Below are 25,099 nucleotides of genomic sequence, written 5' to 3' on the forward strand. Positions count from 1 at the left end.
TCTCTCTCTCTCTCTCTCTCTCTCTCTCTCTCTCTCTCTCTCTCTCTCTCTCTCTCTGTGTGTGTGTGATTTAAAGATAAGAGGCCAAGGGAAGAATGGGATGGAGAAGGGGAGACATCCTATAGATCAAAGCTTCTTTTTTATTATCATTACCTTTTATTATTCTTACAGTATAGTCTCTGTAAGCTCATATGTGCACAGCCCTGTTGTGCCTGCAAGGTGCTGATCCCATGGAGTCATTCATAACCTCTGACCTTTTACCACCTTCTTGCCTCATCTTCTACATGGATCCACGAGTCTTGAATAGAAGAGTTTGATGAAGACATTCGACACATGGCTGATCTCACTGTCTGCACATTGTGGAGTTCTGGGTCTCTATGTCAATTAACAACTGCTTTAAGAAAAAGCTTCTCTGATGAGGGCTGGGTGAGGTACAGCTATGGGTACAGCAGTATATCATTAGTAATCATTTCAATTCCTCAGGAAGATGAAAATAGATCCGCCACAAAATTTCAGCTATATTGCTCTTGGGCATAAGCCTAAAAGTGTCTGTATCTTTCTACAGAAAGACTTGCTCATCCATGTGCATTCCTGTTCCATTCATCATAGCCAGAAATTGGGAACTGCCTAGATGAATCAATAATGAAAATGTGACACATTTACACAGTGGAATATTATGTAGCTTTTAAGAAAAATGAAATTATAAAATTCACAAATGTGTGGATGGAGTTGGAACCAATCATTCTGAGTGACGTAACCCAGACCAGAAAGGAAAGTATTGCAAATTTTTTCCTACAGGTGGATGTTAGTATTTAAGCTTTAAAAACGTGTGCTTCACTTAGGCTATCTGCATAGGTTAGGTAGATCATAAGGACCACCAGGGAGGAGGGCATCGCCAAGAAAAGGAAACAAGAATATAGTGTTATAAAGGGATGAATAGGACAGGAGAATAGGAAGATTATTTGAGGGGCATATGGGGAGGGAGGAATATGAGAAGGCCTTTTGAGAAGCCAAATGACATCCTATTACTCTAGAAGCTTCCTAAACTTGTAAAAGAAATGGAATTATCATATAATGGGGGAGACAATGCTCCAACTATATGCTGCCAAATAAAATCTCCAAACCAGAAATGGATTACATATTGGTGGCCAAAAGGACACTAAACCACCTCCAAATATATAAAAATTACAGGTTATTGTCAATGCTATTGAATGTACCCCACAACCTGACAGTAAGACCCTATTGCTGAAGACACCACTTATGTCATAGAGTGTAGAGAAATCAAGCTAGTGCCTGACTATAAACTTCACCCCTGTGGCCTAGCATTCATGATTCTGGAAGTTGCTATTTATGTTACCACAGGATACATGTAACAGCAATCTCATCTAGCTATAGTCTCTGCTAACTGTAACAGTGAATTGCCTGCAGTGTATATTGGTGCTACTGGGGCACAAATGTTACCAAAGTGAACAACCACTTTATATTGGATTAAGGCCTACTTCAAGGGATAGAATACACACCAGACACTGCTGATGAGACCAAGAACTAGCAGAGCTTTCTTTTTTTATAGAAGATTTATTTCATTTTACTTCTCTCTCTTTCTTCCTCTCTCCCTCCTTCCCTCCCTCCCCCCCCCCGTGTGTGTGTGTGTGTGTGTGTGTGTGTGTGTGTGTGTGTTTGGGCACTGTGTAAGCCAAAAGATGACACTGTACTTTCTGGAGCTGGTGTAGACAGCCCACTGTGGATGCTGGGAATGAAACTCCCATTCTCTGCCAGAGCAGCAAGCATTCTTAACCACTAAATCATCTCTTCCACCCCAGAACAGTTTCTTCAACTTTTTACACAGCCATCTTTCACCTAAGAAAATTTGAATGTTTAAAATAGATATAAAATAAAAAGAATTACTAGTGAATTATAGGGAGTTGCTTTTAAGTAATTGTTTGGTATACATTCAGCCTTAGCTTTTCTTAAACTCTCATACTAATGTGATAGGTGTCCTTGCTTGCTTTCTGTCAGTGAGATAAGCACCATGACAGAAAGCTACTTGGCGAGGGTGCATTTCATCTTTTTATGTTACCATCCACAGGGCAGGAGCTGAAGCAGAGACTATGAAGGAATGCTGCTTACTGTCCCTCTTTAGGCCAGTGTTCAGCTTTTTTTCATAAAAGTCAAGACCACCTGCCCAGGGGTGGCATTGCCCATCGGGGTTCGACCTCCCACATCACTCAACAATCAAACAAATGCCTCATAGCCATGGCCGTAAGCTAGTCTGATTCAGGCAACCCCCAAAATGAGACTCCCTGTCATAACTCTGGGCTGTCTAGCGTTGACAGCTGAAGCTAACTAAGAGAGATTTGCATGTTTATTTTTACATAAAGAATTAAATCTTGGCCAAATATTTGATATTGCAGGATGTCGAGCATCTTTAACATTTTTCAGAGTTGATCCATGTTTTGATTTTATTATCATCAATGCTGAGAACACTGCCTCACATAAATATGGAACACAAAATGTCAGAAGGATATTTGGGGCCTTTTCAGAAATGCTAAAAATTCTGTCTTTAATCCCAAACCAAAATTTGCTCGAGTGTATGTGAGACTCAAACCAGTGACTCAAGCAGCAATTTTTAAAATGAAAAATTATAACACAGTACAATTGAAAAATATGAAGTTGATATTTACATCCAAGGAATGACAGAAAATCTTTTTTTAAAATCTTTGTTTCCCATAATGAAATCACTGTTTCTGTAACACAAGAATGCTTTGTATGTAGTGCAAACACTGCAGTTCATAACAAACTGTAGTTTCTGTGGACTCTGAGCCTGGGCACTTCTCACTGGAGTCACTGGCATGATGGTATGCAGAGTGTAAGGTGCATGTTCTGTGTCGAGAATCAAAGCTGCAGAGAGGTCTCATGATGTGGCACAGATGAAAGCTGCCAGAGACACATTGTGCTCAGTACACATTTGAGGCTAAACTGATTTTTGGCCACAGTACATTCAGAAACTTTACATTGGGACCAAAGTTTTCTTGACCTTCGCATTGTTAGACAGCCTGTATGGGGTCATGCATGGCTTCTTCTTGTTTGCTCTGTTACTTGCATGATGTTAGCTACTGAATCCTTGCCTCATGTGATAGAATCGCCTACTGGCCTGTGTGCTTTAAAGAGAAGACCCCAGAACACTCTTCTGTTGCCACAGAGCCATTCCCACTGCTGGGCTTAACCCCACTGCTGGGCTTCATCCCACTGCTGGGCTGTGACCTCACTGCTGGGCCGTGATCTCACTGCTGGGCCATGACCCCACTGCTGGGCTGTGACCTCACTGCTGGGCTTCACCCCACTGCTGGGCCATGACCCCACTGCTGGGCTGTGACCTCACTGCTGGGCCGTGACCTCACTGCTGGGCTGTACCTTCACAGTGACTTCTTTCTATAGTGGTCATGTGTCTTTCTTCCCTCTTCCATCTCATTTCCTCCTGACTCATTCTTCAATAAAATACTTAGCTGTCCATGTCTGATCAGAACTGTATGCTATGACACCCAGATCCAAGCTCACAGCATTGGCTTAAAGGGACACTTGCCTCTCCTGACCCTGCTAAGCTAATCAGGGTTGACTTTCACTGTTGACTGTGTTTTGTGATCCCTCTTGTTCTATTATAAGAACCCCTCTGGGGTCACAACTTACCTTTTAAGAAACCACTCTAGTTATTAATCCTCTTATTTCTAGCCATCCTTCCACTATTTCTTGAGTGTTGGTTTATTTACTACCTGGAAACAGCTATTGAAAAGACCACACGTTCTGAACTTCATTTTGTTTAACCTTTCTCAAACCGTTATCTGTTATCATGTATTCTCACAATTGAATTATTGTCCCTTTTAAAGTCAAGACTCATATTCTAGATTAATATGACCTAATTTGATGGGTGAATGTATTGAGCAAAGCAGTCTCTCATACATTTTAATCATTTCTTCTCCTGCTTATCTTTCCTTGAATTATATCAGTGATAGTATCCTTCATCAGCAACCAAAACATATGTAGTGACCCATGTGAAATACTAATTGTTAAAATTTCTGAATTAGTCATTTGGTTAGTAAAATAAAATCTGGGATGTTCTTAGAGATAAAAGCTGTATCCTCTTTGGCCTAAGCTGCACCATGCACAGTAGGGAGGGTACTAACAGCTGGAAAGGCCAGCGAAACAGGAATAGTGAATTCCTCTGGGACTTGCTTCATGATGCTAGTGGCTAATGTCCTGCCCCATTTTGGAAGCACATATGGAGTTTACTGAGGTTTATTCAGTCCTGTTAGTGGGAAAACCTGTGGTTCTGCATATATTCCCAACCAGTTTCCACATGCTTCTTGGCCTCTGTGGAGTGTGACTGAGATCTTTAGCCATTCATAACTTCATATGACAAACTCTGAAGCTAAGGTGTCTCTGTGGTTCAGTGTATTCATAAGGTGCTAGCAGCCTTACTTTAAAGTTCTCCAGGCAGCCTGGCTGCCAGTATCGACAGGGACAGCACTGCCACAGATCCTTTTAAGGCTTAGAGCTCTCTGTAATTCAGCACTGAAGCCAACTCAAGACTTTTCCCATTGATTTGTTTAGAATTCCCTTAAAAACAAGCCACGAGTAAAGATTTCTATACGCTTAAACACACACAGCATACACACAGGCAAAACCCTTTTTTGTAAGCACATAAATAAAGATAATGATTACATTTAATTGCCATATTGGGGGTTTCTAGCAGTCGAGATTTTATTGCAAGCAAAATGTAGACTGTATTTCTCCCCCATTGGTGATGATTTATCTTTAGAACCCAGCTTATACCATTTCTATTATATCTAGGAACTGAATGATATAAAATTATGTCTTACGGAGAGGAAAAAAATATTACTTTAACACCTTGTTGAAAGAATGCTGAATTCAAATAGGTTGCAATTTGGGCTTACAAAATACCAGGATTATCTTCTTGGTTTGCTGTTCTTTAAGCCCAAATGAAGCCTTAATACAGAATTAATGCAGCCAGACAGCAAATGCACCTGGAGTAGTTCCCCACTAGCTAATGCTTTTCACCCACAGAACCCCCAAAGAAAAGTTGATGCCGGTGGGGTAATAGAATAACTACCAGCCAAGGATTCTGCCAATTCATAAGCATTCTCAGCTCAATCTGTGCTAATGGCCAAATCAAACGTATTTCAACTCATAGAATAAAAGCCTAGAATTTTAATACATCATACATATACAGAACACTGAAAAGTAATGTCAGACGTTACACATGTGCAAAGCCAAGCAGAAAATCGAAGGGCTTACCAGTGTGTCTCAGGTCAGGGCAGAAATTTGGGAGCTGTACAACGTGGATACAGGTCAGTTCCATAATGCAGTTTGAGTTACCTCAGAGACATAATCTAAAATTCCTCCCAGCTGTCAGCGTTATTTTTATTAACCTTTAAAAATGGCTTCATCTCTTTCTTTCTTACTCTAGTTTTATCTACCACTCTGCAGCGTGCCCTTTGTTAGTAATTCTGTATTATGCACAAAACCGTGAATGTAGTATCACATGATGATTAGTCTTTTTTAAAAAATATGTGTAATGTTATACTCTTGGATATATCCCATGTATTCATCAGCATACATGGAATGGATGTTATCTGTAATACCAAACTATTGAAAAAATTAAAAATGATGGATCACTGAGATCAACATGGAAGAAATCATTCCCAGAAGGTTTACATTGTTTAATGTCTTTCAAAAGCATGCCACCTAAAAATTTTTTTGTTGTTTTAAGATAACTTTAGAACTGAAAAGTAGCAAAACATATAACACCATATTCCTGTCACTCAATTTCCCTAAACTTAATATGTTACATAACCCTAGTTATTAAACACAGGAAATTATTACTGCCTCAATAATTTACTAACTATATCTGCATTCCACTAGCATCTCCACAATGCCTACACATATCTCCATATCTGAGGAACTATGTATGTGTCTGCATTGGCTTTCAGATGTGGTGCAGCTCCTGGCCTTAGATGCCAGGTGTGATGTAAGTCAGGTTTAAGGAAACCATCTCCCATGAGTTCAAGCCTTTCCTTTGGACCACATCACTTTCATTCACCTTGTCTTCCACCTTGGTTATAATATACTATGTATATATCCATATATTTACATATGTTTATACACATATGCACACTTACACACATATACATACTCGAATACACGTTGGCTTATCTTTTTGAGATTATTGCAAGAAGTAGAAAAATGGAAAAGTAATCATGATTTACCATGTATATTTTGATTTGGTGATGGATACTTAACATTCTTGAACTGGGCGGGTGCTGGATGAGTGGTATGAGAGATAGAAAAGTAGTTCCCCTCTTTTCATCAAATAATTGCATCTATAGATGATCACATGCACGGATGTCGTGAAGGATGAGGTTGGTGTGATATTTCAGTAACATCTGCTGGGAGGAGTTGGGAAGACACAAGGATAGTTGTTCAGAAGAACTGAGTGGTCAGTAACACTGATATACTCAGAAACCCAGGGGCGAATAAAATTGGTGAAGCAAGGAGTTGAGCATGAGTCACAGCATGTGAAGGAATACTAAAGTGAGGATAAGAAAAAGAGTAGCCAGGGCAAGCGGATCAGAAAGAGCAGAGACATATTGTAGAAGAGAAAGCGGAAGAGATGGATAAGGACCTGAACAGACATTTAGGCAAGGTTGATACTTGGGTATATTTCAAGAGCACTAGAAGTCACTAATTGGAAAAGAAAAAAATAAATAAAAAGAAAGGGAAAAAAAAGATCCACAGACAGGCAAGTATAGTCCTCACCTCTCATCAAGGAAACTTCTGGCAACAGACAGAGACCACTATAGAACACCACAACTCATCAAAATGTAGAATTGTAGATCCTATTCCCAACTGATATATCTAAAATACAACTCGTATACCTAAGGCTAAGGGATCATTGTGAAAGAGAGGGCAGAAAGAGCCTAAGAGCCAGAGAAGTAGAAAAGAGAATGCCATGAGCTTGTGTCTCCTAGTACTATCAGAGACTACACCTATAACACCTTAACAGCATGACTGCCTAGACATGAGCTGAACAAGGATGTCCCCAGGATACAAGTTAATGCACAAAGAGGAAAGCTCATAAGACTTCACCCCTACACGGGCAACTAAGAAGGCTAAGAGTAGGAGATGTAATCTTTCCTAGGCAAAAGAACACCAATTGCTTATTCCACAAAAAATGGTCAGCCCTGAAAACATATGCATGCACATCACATTATACTGACTGAGCAGATTGTATTTATATATTTTGGAATATGTGTATGTCTGTTGTGTATGTCTAGAACAGTAATTAATTTATAAAGAAACCATGAGTTTGAAAGAGAGCAAGGATGTGTATATGGGAGGATTTTAAGGGACAATGGGTGAAATGATAAAATTTATATATATACATATATATATATATATATGTATATATATAAAATAATTATATGTATGTGTATATATATAATTATATATATGTATATATAGATTATAAATTATGATATAATATATATAGTCACTCTGCTCATAGTTCAGGAAGTGGATTGCCCAGGAGTTTGGGGGGAAAGTCCTTCTTAGAGGAGTGTGTTAATATCATGAGTTAACTATGAAAATGAGGGTTAGGAGAACTCAGGTTTCACAAGGACACACTCACGTGTAGATTAGAAATAGTAGCGGATGTTCCCTCAGAGATCTCTCCTGGGTTTCTGTATTCATTGACAGAACCACTGTTAGTACAATTTATGCTCAGGGTTCCCTTCTCTCTTGGGTTGGCTTGGATGGCATCTAATAAGGGCCACATGGACATCATCTTCTATTGTTCTTGGTGTTGGACCTGAAGTCCTGTGAGACAACAGAGTTGAGTATTGAAGTATCAATCTTGTGAGAGTCTCATGTGTTTTAAGATGTCTGGAGTTCCAGTCCTCACCTTCCACCTTCTTTGAAGCAGAGTTTCTCTTAGTTCATGGTTACAGCATACACCATGCTAGCTGCCAGTGAACTTCCGGGAATTCTTCTGTCACTGCCTGCCATCTCTCTGTAAGAGTACTGGGATTACAGAAACATGTAGTCTTGATTTCTACTGCAGAATTAGGGATTCTTATTCAGCCCTTCATGCTTGCACAAGTGCTCTGTCCTATCCCTACACACATTTCTTTACATCTGGAACTCTTCTTTATGGAAGAGCTTCTTTCATCACTTGTCTCAGATTCTTAGGTCTTTCCTCTATATTCTTACCTTAATTTTCTTACTGTACCACACCTCATTTTAATTTATATCAAGCCTAACAGAACGTTCTGTGTGTTTGTGTGTGTGCACATGTGCGTGTGTGTGCATGTGTGTGGGGGTGTGTGTGGGGGTGGGTATGTTTACACAAGTTTTATTGAAAGTCTTATGGAGCAACATCTCAGTCTATTCGTAGCCACCCAGGAGATGATACAATTCTGTAGAGGATGCTCGGACACAGCAGGCATCTCTGACTTTGCCCTTCGGGTTTTCAACTGGGAGAAGAAAGCAGGATCTTCTTTTACATTCTTTTACATTTCATACTGTTGAAATCATGCAGGGGCTACGTAGAGACAGTCCACACAGGACCCAGGCAGTTCAGTTCTCATTTTGATGCCTTGCACACCCTGACTAAACCATACATACACACTGCATGGTGGTGTTTGCAATGGAGTTGGCAGAGTAGCCACACGGATAACCATGCTATCTGTATCAACTAATATTGCATTAGCCCTCTGCCCTCAGACTTTTACAAACAGCACAAGCTCACAATCATTGGCCCCAAACTCTGATAAACCACATCATACTAGCCTGTTCCGCACTTCCACACAACAAGTTATAATGGATACACAGTTACTTAGCATGGTTTCTGTCTCTTTCTTCTTCATTGCTTTTGTTGATTATAAGTGTGCAAATGTGTGTGTGTGTGTGTGTGTATGTTCTTTTATATTTTATTTACTTGTTTATAGTGAGTGCATTGTATTGAGGGTCTAATCCAGAGTCTTACATATGCTGACTGAGCACATCTCCATGTTTTGCATTTTTAAGATGTATGTTCCTACATGGTTCAGGTTATTCTTAAACTCGCCATGTAGCCCAGCCTGGCTTCAAGCTTGCAGTCCTCCTGCCTCCATGGCTGTAAGCTATGATTACAGGCGTGAACCAGCATACCTGGTGTTAACACTAATCTATTACGAATCCATCCTCCACTCACTTCCTTCTGCCCACCACCACTCCCCTGGGCCACCTAGGACATTATTACTGTAGCTTCCAAATGTCCTTCATGAGTCACACACTTCCCTCAGGCCATCCTCTGTACCACAGCCAAGATGATAGTTTCTAGTTCTTAGACGTGATCCATATCTAATCAGAAAATCCTTTGGTGGTTGTCCTTTAATTCTTTTACATCAAACATTTAACATACTACATAAAATCCTTAGTCCCCTGCCCCTCTAGGCCTGTCAGCCCCTTACTCTAGCTCTGTCTACCAGTTTATGATTTTTTTTGTCAATTTCCACCATACATTACATTTCTGTCTCTAGAATTCCTTTTTCCTAACTGAAAAATGTATTTTTTAAAATTCCCCTCATCTGTCTAGTTAGGAGATTTCTATATCTTCTTCATAGCCTCATTCATATGTCTCCATGGTGGTTTAACTATACCCGTCACTGCTCAACACAGGGCATTGCGTGGGCCTTTGTCTCTGTGCACTTATTTTGTAGGATGGGCAGCCTGAAACTAGAAGTTTTGTCCAAACCAAGAGCACCTACTTCATCCAATACACTGCTACAGCATGAAGGAATCTTCAAAACATTCAGAGGCCTAAGCCACTGCCTGGTACAGGGAAATGCTCACATAGTAGTTTACACTGAAACATAAACAAATGGCATCCAGTCCATGTTGGGTACATAGAAGTGATAAGGGATCCACACCATAGAGAAAATGTTGATATTGTCCCAAAGCTCCATCCCCTTGCTCCTGTCTCCCTAGACATCTACTGGGGCATCTACATTCCAATGTCATCTTCTAATTCTAGTTCTTTCCCCTAAATGTTTCTAAAAACCTCACCCTTTGACAAGACCAAATTGTTCACCTCACACCATCCATTCACGTTCTTCTTGAGTTGGTTCACTTAGTACCTTTGCTCTGTGTCCTCCAACCATTGTCCCATCCTTCTCTGGAAATTGTCCTTATCTTCCATTGTGTTGTTTCCTCTGTGGAACCTTGGTACTCTACTCATTGAATCAATTCTAACCTCGTTTTACTCTTATGAATTTGTAACTTCTTCTAATTCCTGTACCTGTCTGTCTCGGCTGGACTGTCAACTGCTGTTCTGCGATGGCAGCGTCTCATCCAGGCAGCCATTAAGCAATGTCTGCTGGACTGAAGTCATTACTTATTTACTAAAGTTTTAGGCATGAAGATAGATGTTTGGTAAGCCTGGAAATAGATCACACTTAAAATGTAAAGCTTTGTGTCTTCCTTTCTTAATGCATACTGGGACAGTACTTTTGCCAAGTCCCAATGGTGCAATGGTGACTGGTACAAAGTCTGGCCTTCATTTTTCATTTAAGACCTTAGAGTTCAATAGGAAAACAGGGCTTACCATACAGCTGCTTTTTGTTGAGTTTCTATTTGACGGGAGGCAGTGGAAATACGATTGTGAACAAAGAGAGAAATGTCCTCCTGAAGCATTAGTGTGGAGGTGGAGAGACAGATGATATGAATTATGCATGCCCCCGTATGCACCCTTCATTCAGCATCTTCAGGGGACCCCATGGCATGAGAACTAGAAACTGTGGGTCGCTTCTGACAAGTAGACATCAACTACAAGCGACAAAAGAGATGTGGAAAGGAACATCCAGTGTCGGTGCCTCAGAGACGACAAAAGAGGGTGAGGGAAGGGGTAAAGATGGACTGATGTCTTGAAATGATGCACCAAGTGCAGATGTTGGGAGATTGCAACTTCTGTAATGATGCAACAGAAGAGAATGTCATTATCCCTATCAATAAGATGTTTTTCTTTTTGTTGCTTCATGTGTATGTAGTAAGTCGTATATTTGTGGATACATATCCACGTGTTTGAGTGTGTTTGTAGAGGTCAGAGGTCAACATCCTATGCATGCCTCTATCATTCGCACCTTCTTTTGTGAGACAAACTCTCTCACTAAATCTGAAGCTGTGGACTTAGCTGTGGCTGGCATCCACCTGTCTTTGCTCCTCAGTACTAAGGTTCTCTGAGCAAGCCGCCATGGCCAGGTTCTACCTGGTTCTGGAGATCTGAACTCAGGCCTCCATGCTATACTATTTTAACACAGTTTACTATAAGCTTACTAAGTGTCTGCAGCATCGGGATACGTATTACAGTAAATATGGAAGACAGTGTTCATAACATGAATTCTGTATGCTGTTTAATTCCCCCCCACTTCTCTAAAAATATTGATACCTTTGCATAGGAGAAGATGTCAAAAAAGTTCCTGAAAGAAAGATTAAAAAATATATATTGACATAATGACAGTTATATGGATAGCAGTGTCAATGTCAAAATGAAGTCAACTGTTCTTCATACTAATGAGAGAGAGAGAGAGAGAGAGAGAGAGAGAGAGAGAGAGAGAGAGAGAGAGAGAGAGAGATTGATTTTTTTTTCTGGTTTTGCTTAGAGGTTTGACAGCATAAACCAGGGACTCATACTGACTCATGAAACACCTACCTATGATATGACTCATACACTGATATATGGTATTTGTAATGCTCATGAATCACAGATATAATTTTAAAAATCTGAGAATAAAAAGAGCCCACTTCATTTAATGCTTGCATCCTCTTCATTTGTCCAGGTGTAGCATGTATCTATTAACATAACATCTGGACTAGCCTGAATACTCATGAGAACTTGCTCCTGATGCTGTGAGTCTAAGAAAAAAAGCAAAGCCAATGATTATTTCTAAATTATCTTTCACATGTTTTGCATAAGAACATGCTGATATTTAATAATAACTGTGGGTTTATTTCTAAGTCCTTGACAAATGAATTCTTTTGCAGTAAAGAGAATTCTTAAAAGGACTCTGGGGCTATTTGCATAGTTTGTAGGTAAAAGTGCTGGCTTATACATAATAGAATAATCAGACAATAGAATAGCAAGTATTTGTGTGTGCTAATTTTAAGAGTTCTCAAATACTTAATCACACTAGAAAAGTGATGTCCTATCAGAAACTTGCCTTGGTCTGTGAAGTAGTTTATTCTGACTCTTTCAATAGGATGCAATGCCCCTGACACAGGACATGAGAGCCAGAGACCCAGTGGGTTTGTGATTGTTATTGCTGTTGGTTTGTCTATTTGTTTCTTCAGATAACCTTGGTGTGTGAACTTTATCCTGCTTTGTCAATAGAAAGCTGTCTCTCTTACATGCAGCAGCCTTGTGTGTCATAGTGCTATTTCTTGAAATGACTCCTTCCTTCCTGTCCCGACAGGGATAGAGTAGGACTGAGAACCCCTGGTCTGATTGAGACCTGAAAGGTAGGAGTTGGAAGTAGGTAATCCCTTTTCTTATCCATCAACAGGAATTATGGACTGGACGGCACTCATATGACGAAAGATAAGTTAGCAAGAAAAAAGCATAGCACACTGATGCCGTCTAAGACTTCTGTGCTAGGGGAGACATCAGAAAGAGAAGCTGAGAGACTCTCGAGTCATTGCTAACTTTTATGCTTAGGTTTCATGCCACATGCACAGCTCTTTAGAAATGTGATTGGTCGACATGATGTGATCAAAGGGTGGCAAATTGATAGAGGGAAACCCAGCAAAGCCTAGCTGCTCTGATTATTATGTGGGTGGTACGCTGGGAGGGTAGCCATGTTTGAAATGATTTCAGCTAATAACTGAATAAGCGTCAACAGGGGAGAGAAAAGGACATAGGAAAGTGACCCCTAAACACACTCGGGGCTGAGCGGCTGAGCAAAGGAGAAACAGAACAGCTTAGAAGATGGTTGAGGTAAGAGAGCTGCCGAGGGAAGAGTGACAAATTATGGTAGTGTGGGATGTGAAGGTTGAGAGTTAACACCAGATTGGAAAACAGGGATGGCATGGATGTCTGTGGCCAGAAGACTCAGTGAAAAGGAAACTTGCATGGTGATAGGTGCCATAGTGGAGCTGGGTAGATATCTTAGTCGTAGAGGACTTGAGTAACATGTGTAAGATCTTGGATTCAATCCCAGTAGAGATGACAACATTTTAATATTTTGTTTGTTTGTTTTAAGCACAAGTAGTGGTCATATACTCTAAAGTGACTTTAACAACGTGATTGATACATAAATCGTTGACGTGGTCAGTAAGCATGGCAGTCAGATGCTTGCGATGTACAGTGAGCATCGCTATCAGATGTTATGAACCGTACGTGGTTGTATGTGATAAACGTTGATGCCGCTGGCAGCACAGGAGGTTTGCTTACACCAGTATCATAGGGGCAGGTGACACTAGGGTGGCTGTGAGGTGACAAGACAATGGGACTACTTCTGTCCTCTTACTTTCAAGACTATGGTCCTCTGTGTGTTTTCCATAACTGTACAAAACTCCTTGGATGGACGAGGATACTGCCATCTGGGTAGATATTGTGACTTGCCTTAGAATGCATTGTTGCTAGCTGGCAACACGTTGGCTTAATCTCAGGAAAGTCACAATACAGTTTGCACCCCACATTGCTTCGACTCAGTTTGGCTTGATGCCATAAGTGGCCACAGAGTATGTGGGTGAGATAGTGTCCCCATCCCGGAAGCTCACCAGTGGTTCATAACTTGTGTCTAGGACCTAGACTCTACATGTTACCTCTTACCTCCAGGCATTCGTCTCGCCTCCTGGAGCCACTGAAAAGCAGAGGCATCAGAGTCTCCTATCTCTAACAGTCTTTATGACATAGGATCTGGGAAGCAGGTTCAGTACTTGTACCCAACGAAGGAAGAATTATTTTTACATGAAGGTATCAAAGAGGTTCAAACATAGCAAGAAAGTTAAAAAAGAATAAAAGCTCAGAAATCGAGTGAAATCGTAAACATGCCGGCGGCCCCAGATGAGTCAGTATGTATAAATAGAACAACTGGTGTACAGGGCCCTGGTGGTGTGTCTGCCTCTTCTCTGTGATGTAAATCACCCTGTGTGAGCAGTAATATCCCACATAGCAATCAGGATCTGTAGAGAACATTGTCAGATCCACTGTGTTACACAACACCAAGATCATCCTTTGCTTCTGCCTGGAGTGTCCTTTTCTTTTCATATCCAGCAGTTAGTACTAAGGCCTGAAACCCTTAGTTACAGAACAAAGTGGCTCAGGAGTAATGGAGACTGTACGAGGCTCCAAGAAGAATAATGAACGTGCCCAGCAAGCTTCCTGCCTAGATGCAGGTGCAGAAATCAGGGGATCATGAATAATGCATGACATGCAGATTAGACCATAGTTTGTGCTACTGGGTTTTTGACTCTGCTACCTGCCTGGCTGCTGTATGTGGAAAAAAGGCAGATAGCAGAGGGGCTGCCATTTAAAATGGAACTCACGAAAACTTGGCTTGTCCTTTTGACAAAAGTTGTGGTCTGCATTTTTGGATGAAGTTAGCACCCTCAGAGGAAGAAGATATTTCTCCATTCCTCATTTGAGTTTTAAAAATGTTAGAATTATTTGGTCATACAGGTAATCAGAATCAGGTTTTTTTGGTTTTGGTTTTCTTTTCCCTTATAAATTGCCAAAACCTCATAGGAATTGTGTATTTATAGTATTTGGTCTAGGCTCACCGAATTTTTTTCCCTCAAAGATACCAATGTCTACTATGCTTTGTACTTAGGGAGTAGTGAACCCAAGTCTCCCTCCCTCATGTTCACATGAGATGTGAAGTGGACAGCCACGATACCAGATACTGCAATCATTCCACTCAGCTGCTAGCGTTGATCATGAGGAAGACATGGTTTCTTTGTGCTTTTAGTAAAGGGGCTAAGGGTTTAAAGGACTTAGTGTATAGTGGAGAACTGAATCCTTGGAGCAAATGACTTTTGAAAAGGTTCTTAACTCTTGGGACCAAGACCTCAGGAGGGTCTAGAGGAAGTTCATGAGGATGTCCTTTAGTCAGTGGGCTTATCTGGTTATCTGGGGATTAACTTTTTTGGCTCAGATAATCATTGTGAGGATTCTATTTCAAGAAGGCTGGACAGAATGAGTTTTGCTACGTGCTATGTAACTCTTATGTCTCCCTCATATGTATATCCATATATGAGAAAGATAACTATGTATCTTGAGGTGCTGGGATATAAAAACTGGCTTTCCTTTCTAGCTGACTCTGTCATTTCCGCCAGGCCCCAGTTTGGACAGCTGCCAAGACCAACAGGTGATCCTTGTAGCTGCAGAACAGCAGGAAGTGGGCTGTGCTTGAATAAGGCAGTTCAGCGGAGGGGCTGTCTGGCCTCCCTCCATCTTTCTGCATAATTATCACCCCCTTCCCCCATGCAGAGCAGAAAATCTGTGCTGAGCAGCTCAGCTGCAGCCACCATCAAGAAGCCTAGGAGAAAAATCATGTTAATAAGGGATGCAGGAGGAAACAAATGCGAAGTGCAATCCAGCTCCGGGGTTTGGAAAGATGCTGGTTGGCCCTGCAGAAAAAGCTGGCCTGGCATGTCTGTTTTGATGTGATTTTCACTGAGCAGCAATGAGGGGCTGGGCTTCAGGTAGACCCTGGGCTTTGGTTTTAATGGAATCTTAAGGCCAGTTAAGATAATTTTGTTTCTTTCCTTCATCTTTCCTGGATTTCCTCGACTCCTATTTTCCTCCCTCCCTGTAAATAAAAGCAACGTTTGTGTGAGTGTGTGTGTGTGTGTGTGTGTGTGTGTGTGTGTGTGTGTGTAGCCTTGTGAAGAGGAAGGACTCAAGCTGAAAGAATGGCTAGATCTCAGGAATCCTAGACAAGCATCCTAGGCAATCAGTCCAAAGCAAGAAGGCAGCCACAAGGCCACTGAAGTAGGGCATAGTGTTTTGCCAGCTGGTAACTAAGAAGAGAAGTTTAGGCCTCTGGCTTCTAATTGGAGAATAGCAGCAGTTCCTGGATGCTTTGAACTCAAACCCTGCATGGCTCCAACCCCAGAAGACTGGGACTTCTATTACCTGATTAGCATTTTGAATTCACTTTGCCTTTCTGAACTCAAATACAGAAATATAAATTCCAGAAAGCCTGTCTCCTAGAAATAACTGTCCACCCTTCCATCCCATCCTGTTCACACATACCCTGTTCCTGGACATGTGGATGAAGTCCTGCAGCTACATTTAGAAGTTGACCTAAAGAATGGCCACTTCATTGTCTCTTTGTGCAGTTTCCTCACTGAGGGCAGGTACCATGCCCTCCGTATAGTTTATGCACTCTTCTCCCCAGGCAAGAATTACATCTTCAGTAGCTGTTTCTTCTGCTAAAGAGTACATCTATCTGTTCACTGGAACTCTCAGTTCTGTGGTTAACGTGTAGCACCTTGTTACCTCAGGAGAGATAAAGAGCAAAGCAGGCATAGGAATTTAATTAATTGCACCTGTTTATTAAGAGATGGTCAAGTTCACAGGAAGAACAAAGGAAGTAAACCTAAGAAAGAGTTCACTGATAAAGCAGAAGCTGTGTGCTTTCCCCATTCACAATGAGAAATACGTTTTCTCCACCACTGACTTATTCTTGTCTGTTGACAGGGTACATCCGTCCCCAGTATCCAGGGTCCGAGGAAATCGAATGAATAACCAGAAGTTTGCTTGGTGAGTATACAAGTTAATTTGTAAACATTTGTAACTCTTCTATTGCTGTGGTGGTTTGGTTTTCTGTATTGAGGCAGTGTCTTATGAATCCCAGACTCACCTGGAATAAACAGACAAACGGTAATGGAGTTGCTCTGTAGTTAAAACACTTCATCCACCAAGTCACTCTGGGCAACATTGTTGTTTTCACTCTGGGCAACATTGTTGTTTTCCTATCAGATGTAATCTAACTTCCCAGGATCCCCCATTTCACCTTTGAAAACAGTGGTTCCTGTTTCTAAGGTGACTTAATTAAACCAGGATTTAAGTAGATGTCACCTTCAGCTTCTTGTGAAAATTTCTAGTTAATCAATCTGTTTGTTAATTTCAGTAATGACTCTCCAGATGACCTCAGTCCCCTTTGGCCTTGACCTTGAATATATATTGACTTTTTTTTGCAGGGGTGGGGCAAAGGGCAATGCAGAGATCTTTAATTGACATGTTCTTGAATAAAAGTCTAACTGAAACTTCCCAGAAATTGCATGAAGTTGTTTCAACCACGGGATATTTGATAAGTGATTCTTTGAGGAGCCAATAAAAGGACTTCAAGAATGTTTTATGTGAAACCAAGGAAATAGATTAATATTGGTTCAAAACTCTGTGACTTTATATTACTGCACAAAATTAGCCTTTCAATTTATAATGTATCATGGAAAAGAAGATAAAAGAAAGAAAAATGAAAGAATTGAGCCGTGTACTGCTGCTTCAAAAATAGATGGAAATTCATAGATCTCTCTCTTCCTTTTTTTTTATTATGCTTAGAACAAGATTTTTGATTAGCAACTGTGATTTTTGTTTAATGTGGGAAGATGAGTGCCAAAGATTCCACTTCCATATTAATTATATTCCTAAACCAGGGTTGGTTTTTTTTTTTTTTAGAAATAAAAAAAGGCACTTTAAATATTACCTGATCAGTTTGCCTCCATTGCCCCATTAAATCTAATTAGCCCTCACAATAGCCTGGTGCTCTTGTGAAATATTATACTTTACAGCTTCTAAGAGGGAAATGGAACACAAGGGAATGAAGCTTTTTGTTTGCCTGCCTAAAAGGCTGGGCATCCTTGAGGGTCACTCTAGGTCATTAAAGCACTCTGTCCCCTGTCAGACCTGGGAAGATGAGAGACCAACAAAGCCGGGAGATACAGAGTAGAAGGTAAGGGAGAAGCCAGGTGCAGTTCGGACTGCATGGACTCTGCATCCCGTCAAGGTTGAGGGCACATTGTTACCAAAGAAACTTTATTCCATGAAGACAGAGCCTGAGATACTCAGGTGAGCAACAGGAGCCACAGATCCCAGGGAACACTGTCAGCCTCGAGATCAGGTTTCTGCGCCCTTGCACAGGAAACGCTGAGTAGATAATATATTTTCTTTCTCTCCCATTTTCTTTCTACACAAGAGGTAAAGAGAATTTGTTCTTACAAAACTGTAGCATGTTGCCTGGTAAGTTTAAACAGTTTTACCTCTAAATAAGTGATCCATGAAAATAACCAACAGGGATTTTACCACTAGCCCTGAGAAAGTTCAGCTCGTGTTTACTTATCAACCTTATTTATCTCCTAGGCACTGTTACAGGCACTGGATTAGAAAGATAAATAAAGCATGGCTTCTGTCTTCAGATGGCTTGTAGGGGAGGGGTGTGTGTGTTGGCGTGACACACACACCCTGAGAGTGCTCCTAAATCTTGATATTCCTGGGGCATTCACCCTGGTATCGTATGCATGCCCACACACATGTGTGATAAGCTTGGATTCTGTAATGCAAAAGATGGTGATACTCTGTGGACATGCATTTGTATTGCAGTATTCAGAGGGATCAATTATCACCTTTATGTAAGACCAATTGGAAAGTGAAAGTACTGAAGAGAAACTCTGTAGGAAGAAAGAGATCTAGAAGCCAGTTCCAAAAACTGAGACTACAGCAGAGTGCTAGAGTTCTTTCCTGGCATATTCAAAAGCTCTAGATTTGATTCTCAGTGCTGGAAAAAGAAAAGAAAAAGACAATCCAGCCCAGAAAAGAAAACTACTAATACATCGTTAGCAGGGAAAACAGAGAGATGAGCTATTGTATCCTTTAGAGATGAACTTGCTGGAGTGAAGACGTATTGTTAGTAGGGAAAGCAGAGAGATGAGCTATTATTGTGTCCTGTGCTTTAGAGATGAAATCAGACATGGAAGAAGATGGAGACATTTCTAAATTGATTCTAACAGGAGCACAGATAGATTTAATAAATAAACTTGTTTGGCCAGGCGCTAGCTAAAATGTCTATGATCTATGCTACCTTGAATCTTCCTTAGGTAAATACTGTGACTCTGGTGTATGGATAAATCACCTGGCAAAGACGAAGCCCATGAATCATCCAGCGTCTACTCCCAGCGAAGTGATAAATGGTTGATGCTTGCTTGTGAAATATTGACTGTGAAAAATTCAGAAAGTTTAACTACTCATCTAGCAGTAGTGAGTACAGGCGAGAGACATTTGTTTGCCTCAAAGTAGAAGTTGGGGATAATTTGTAGAATCAGATGTCAACTTCATCACTAGATTGGCTTCGCCATCCTTAGACCTCCAAAGTGTATACATAAAAGCTAAGAACAGTGTTCTTGTGCATTTGGGTAAGCCAATGCTCCAACCAGTTAAAGCTGTTTGTCAACTGGGCAATAAAAAAAAAAAATCCATAAGTATTGGAAAAGCTTGAACTTCCACTGTGGAGATAGATGTCCACTCAGTAGGTTCTGGAAGGCAATGGCTGTGCCTGACAGTTCCTAAACCATTGTTTATTATTGAGTAAACCGAGTTTAAAAAATTTTAAGTAGCATTTTCCTCTACATAATGCTGACACAGGGAAGTATCCACTAGCCACTTTCCTGGTAATACTGCTGTGGAGGAAGAAATATGTGGGCATGGATGTCTTTTCAAAGCAAACAACATCTGCCAAAACCAAAGGGAGATACATTAACATTATGTTCGTATTCAGGGATGGAACCAGGGCACCAGAGCTTATGGGATCTAGTGACAGATGTTAAGATGCAACCAGGTTTGAGCTATGTGCTAACTTCCAGGGAGTAAGGAATGGAAGGAAGACCTTCCTACATGGAATAGCACCACAGCATTAGAGAAGCCTGGGTAATTATATGATTCATTTAATAGAGAGCCAACTGAAGAAAGTGGGCCAGTCCAGATACAAGCCCCATCTCCTCACTGCCTGACACTGCGGAGCAGTTGATTTGGTGATTGTTGACCCTTTGGGCTTCAGGCATGTGAATGTCTTTCTCTGAGTTATGCATGAGACTTCTCTGTTTGGCTCCTCTGTTTTGTTGTTTTATGGCTTCCATAAGCAGTTGTCCATTAACTATTAGACAGGAGAGGGGAAAATATTTTCCTTGCACTACCCCTTTGGTTCATAGACTAAGATGCTGTTGATTTGACTAACAAGAGAGAGGCTATCATAAGAAAAGCAAAGATAGAATTATGAATGCATTCACTGTTCATTAATGAGGGAATAAACACAACAAGTGGCTCAGAGTGAGTGACATTTGGAACCTAGGCTTTTAGCATCTAAAGCATTTTACCAGAGGGTTGGGTTGGGTTGGGTTGGGTTGGGTTGGGTTGGGTTGGGTTGGGTTTGGTATTAAGTGATGATCAGACAGAGAGAGTGGTCTTTGAGCTTCTAGGGATGGCAGATACGGGCATATTCCAATGAGAGGGGAAAGCTGCTTAGGTGAGGTTCTCAGTGTCATCCCTAGACTGATAAAGTTGTCTTCCCTGATAAGAAATGATCCTGTCATTCTGGGAAGAGAGATTTTCTCATGTCTGCTTCTTTTTAAGATTGACTTTCATGTGGAGGGGGACGGTAGTGCAGATTCCCACATAGAACAGAAGATTTCATTTGTTCCTTGGATCTGGAGTTACAGGCTATTGTGATCTACTCATCATGGGTACTGGGATCCAAACTCTGGTCCTCCAGAAGAGCAGTAAATGCTCTTAACATACTTAGCCATCCCTCCCGCCTGTAGCTGCTTCCTTTCATTTGCCTTCTGTCACATGGAGTCTTATGCCGAACTGCTACATTAGGGCATCTTGTTCCGATATATTTCATTATATGAATCTTCTTTTAGGACATCTTCTCTTCTTTCTTGGACATGGTAATGCAAGAAAAACATGTCATCTTTCAGGTGAGTGGGGATAGCTTGCTGTTAAAAAAAAATACCACACACTTAATGTGAAGTTAGATTTTCTCTCATTGTAGACATGTTTGGTAGAAGCTGTTCTCCTACCAAATCCACAGGAGTGGCCATTTCCAAGCCTGACTTCCACCATTATGTTCTTAAAGCTACAATGCAAATTAGGGATCTGTGTATTTGGGTGTATGTTTATTGTAGAACCTAGGAGGGGATCTGTGGGATTTTTGTCAAACAAACATCAAAGTTAGGTTAAGTTAGGTTATGGCTGCGGATATTTGTAAGATATGTGAGTGCTTAATGATGTGGTTATCTCTGTATATGTTCATCGTTAGCTTTGCATGAGTTCTTCTTTTTTCCCCTCCACTCATCCCTGTTCCTAAAGGTTTAAAGGACCTGATAATGGTCATTGTTTGGTAGTGGTAGTGGTTGAACAGAGTCTATAGAACATGTGCCAAGAGTTGTTGCACGCATTGGTATTTGGTGCCACATAATCAAAACTTTATGGTTATTTTTATGCTGATACAGAAAGTGAAGCATTTCTTCTCATTAATAGAAATTGTTCTCAGGAAAGCAGAAGTCATTTTCTCTATTGGATATTGCTATCACTGTCTCAATTATGATTTCTCTCTTACCAGTATGCCCGAAATTGTGTAGACACGGAAAAGTTCTAGTTTGAATCATCTCCAGCCAAATTATGCATTCTGGATTGAATCCCATTTAACATTTGAATGTGAGTGTCACAAGGTTTTGTAGAGGGCAGGAAGTTCCTGTTCACACATGTTTTACTGTAGGAGACATGTTACATTGAGCTTAAATATTTATGTCTGTTCAACTGCAAATGTTACCACTGGCTTCATGGAATCTCCAAGAGGAATGAAACTCCAGTCATTTTATGCCATAAAAATAAGATGAATTTTTCTTGTCTACACCTTTCCCCATAATAAAGGAAGACACTGAAGCTGCTGCTGTGAGAAACCGCTCAGAAATTTCATGTAGATTCAGCCATTTAAGGAGAGACAGGATATTTGCAAATTTCCAGTTTCTGAGCTGTAAGCATCACCAATTCAGGACAACCCCTCACGTTACACAAATAGAAATGAGAGACCTCAACACAGAGAAGAAATGTTTCAAACCTGGGCATAAATTCAAGTTCCTCCTCACCTGTCTCATAGTCTTTCCACCATGTGGCAGTTGTCTACCAGTTTGGAAACAGGGAAAAACCTTCAACATTATGTAACATCCATTCACTACAAACTAAGCAGAAGGCTTTGTCTAGGAAAAGCCCACTAGAGAAATGTCAAGGTAACAGGAAAAATAGGGAAGCTGAAGCCATTGCTGCTCACAGTACGCAAGTAACAACTACTTCTGCCAATGTTTTGACTTATCATTTTGGATATTCCTACATACTCCATATTTATGGGCAATAGTGATTGTGTCATTTTAGTTATTTCTTGACTTAGAGAACAAAAACATCAGATATCACGTGTAGAGCTCATTATGTGACAATTCCAGTTGCATAAATTCCTGACCATTTGTGATTTTTTTCAGCCCACGTGACTGGTCAATAAATCTCAATAAGTGTTTTAAGTTTGGTTTGGAAGAAAGCTTTTGCCTATAAATGGGCTACAGGTGGTGGGGCCACAGGTGGTGTAACTAGTAAACCTGTTTGTACTTTCACCCTTATTTCTATTAAAAAGAATACCTCTAGGAGAAACTACATCTCAAATCCCTCCCAATCCACAGCTGTTTAAAACAAATGTTTCAATACTTGCTCATATATCTCTGTTTATTTATTTATGTTTTTATTTTATATAAAAATATAAAATGTTTTATATTTATTTAATTATTTTGAGTGCAAGCTGACTTCAAACTCTCTGCCCTCCAATCCCCAATCCTTCCATATCTGCTCTCCTCTGCTAGAGTTACAGGCATGTACACCACAGCTGGCTTAGTTAATCTTTGGTAACTTCAGTTACCTCGATTTAGCTTGGTGACAATTACATGTACTTAAATCCTGTGTTTCATCTTCAAAATTGATTTTATTAAAAAAAAAAAAAACTTTGGTCTAATTTTCTTAAATTCTCTTATTACCTAGAATTTCTGCAAGAGACCTTCCTGATAAAAGTAGCAACTTGGTTCTCGTTCCTGATTCTCTCGTCAGCTGATTCTCTAATATCTCTTTCGACACAATAAAGATGGTGAGGGAAAGAAATTAAGCTAGGTTATTTTTCTATAGTTATTTTCTTAATTATATGAGAATTGGGGCGATAAGATCATGCCGAGCCACGAAGTTCACCAATTCTGACATTTTGGTTTTTTTTTTCTGTTACAAGTGTGTGAATGTTTTGCTTTCATTAGCCTTCATCTCAGAACCAAATATAAACATTATACTGCAGACCTGCTGTACAGACATGGAGGGCAACAGTCTTTGTTGGTTTGTGTCATCTGTTCATGGCTGTAGCCAGTATAGGTGTAGAACTATCAAGGTATAGGACTACCAGGCATCAGATTATTAAAATAACACAGCATTCTCACACGAACAAGGACATTAATTTATGCTCTAAAGTGATTTGCTTAGTTATAGTGTTTGTTGACTCTTCATATAATTGTTACTTGTGGGTAACAATAAATGAGTATTTAAACTCCACATACTCCCGACTTACTCTTAAAGCTACCCAAAGTGCTATTGCTTACCGAATTTGAAATTACATCATGTGATTATCCTCTGTCGGACTCCTTTCCCTTCAAAACTTGCTCAGATAGTTAAGGCTACAATAAATAATATTGTAATGAAATCTGAACAAATGGAGTTATTAATATATGCATTGCAGAAAATACTATGTTCCAATATGAAAATATGTATGTGCTCCATATAATAGTACCAATGGCTACTCATTTAGTAGGAGTATGCGGAGGGGGTCTTGTGTAGCCTAGGCTAGCCAATAACTCATGTAGCTAAGGCTACGTTGAAGTCTATTTCTTCCTCCTGTCAAGTCCTGGGATTGCAGGTGTGCACCATGACTCAGCACAGATGACCGAGAAACTTATTCTTTTATTATAATATTCAACAGAAAATTTGGCTATTGCAGATAGATAGATAGATAGATAGATAGATAGATAGATAGATAGATAAAGGGGTAGTTTCTATATAAGTATTTGAGAGAAAAACTACTAAAATGGGAAGCCAATAAAAACTCACTGTATCTATGACGATACCAGGAATGGTGCTTGTAGGAATAACTCCAAAAGGCCTACCAGTAGGGGTGTGCCATGGACTATAAGTTTGTCCTGACCTGTACCTGCCCACCCCTTTCACATACACAGAGGATTCTCTGTAGACACAAGACCGCCAAGTAACCAATCATTTCAATATAAAGAACTTTCATAGTATTATGACTTTTTTCTGGCCACTGGCCAGAAACTTTTTATAATGTTTCTGAATTATTTAACTAAAGCTACTTATTACATGTCTTGGCATAGCATGCATCCTAATAATACGTATCTTTTAATATCATAAAAGGGCAATAGATGATGTATTTATCAAAGTATACAACAACTCAGTATCATTGGTCCCAGCTATATAAATTCACAGCTGATTAGCTGCCCATTCTGCTGAAATCCATTGGCCTTTCCACTGGAATTCTCTGTCCATTCTGCTGTAATTCACTGTGCATTCTGCTGGAATCTACTTCCCATTCTACTGAAATCCTCTGTGCATTCTGCTGGAATCCTCTATCCATTCTGCTGGAATCTACTGTGTATCCTGCTGGGATCCTCTATCCATTCTGCTGGAATCCTCTGTCCATTCTGCTGGAGTCCACTACCCACTCTAGGGAAGCCATTGTCTCTTAAGTTTCCATTCACCTTAGCGTCCTTTATCAGATGGGAGTCTCCAGTTATAAGTAAAGACAACTAAGTGAATCTGACTGCCGTAACCAAGGAGACACTAGAAGAGAATAGGCTGAATGAAGGAAGGCAGAAGAGGAACCCCTGACTCAGAGCAGGAGGCCAGGTCCAACTGAAGGACTTAGTAGGGCAGCTCTCACCTAGAGGCCCTAGCCCATCT

The 25,099-nt window shown here is 40.4% G+C and overlaps 1 protein-coding gene across 7 annotated transcripts in view; it reads left to right on the forward strand.

The window, feature by feature from the left end:
- Klf12 (Kruppel like factor 12) overlaps window positions 1-25,099 on the forward strand; it is a 384,722-nt gene that overhangs the window by 293,146 nt on the left and 66,477 nt on the right. For all 7 annotated transcript variants that reach the window (XM_028756552.1, XM_028756559.1, XM_028756557.1 and 4 more), the window contains one exon: window positions 16,754-16,816. In XM_028756552.1, coding sequence (XP_028612385.1) covers window positions 16,754-16,816 — 63 coding nt within the window. The remainder of the gene's footprint in view (window positions 1-16,753; window positions 16,817-25,099) is intronic.

This window comes from Grammomys surdaster, unplaced genomic scaffold (assembly GCF_004785775.1).
Source record: "Grammomys surdaster isolate TR1022 unplaced genomic scaffold, NIH_TR_1.0 126124, whole genome shotgun sequence".
Lineage (NCBI taxonomy): Eukaryota > Metazoa > Chordata > Mammalia > Rodentia > Muridae > Grammomys > Grammomys surdaster.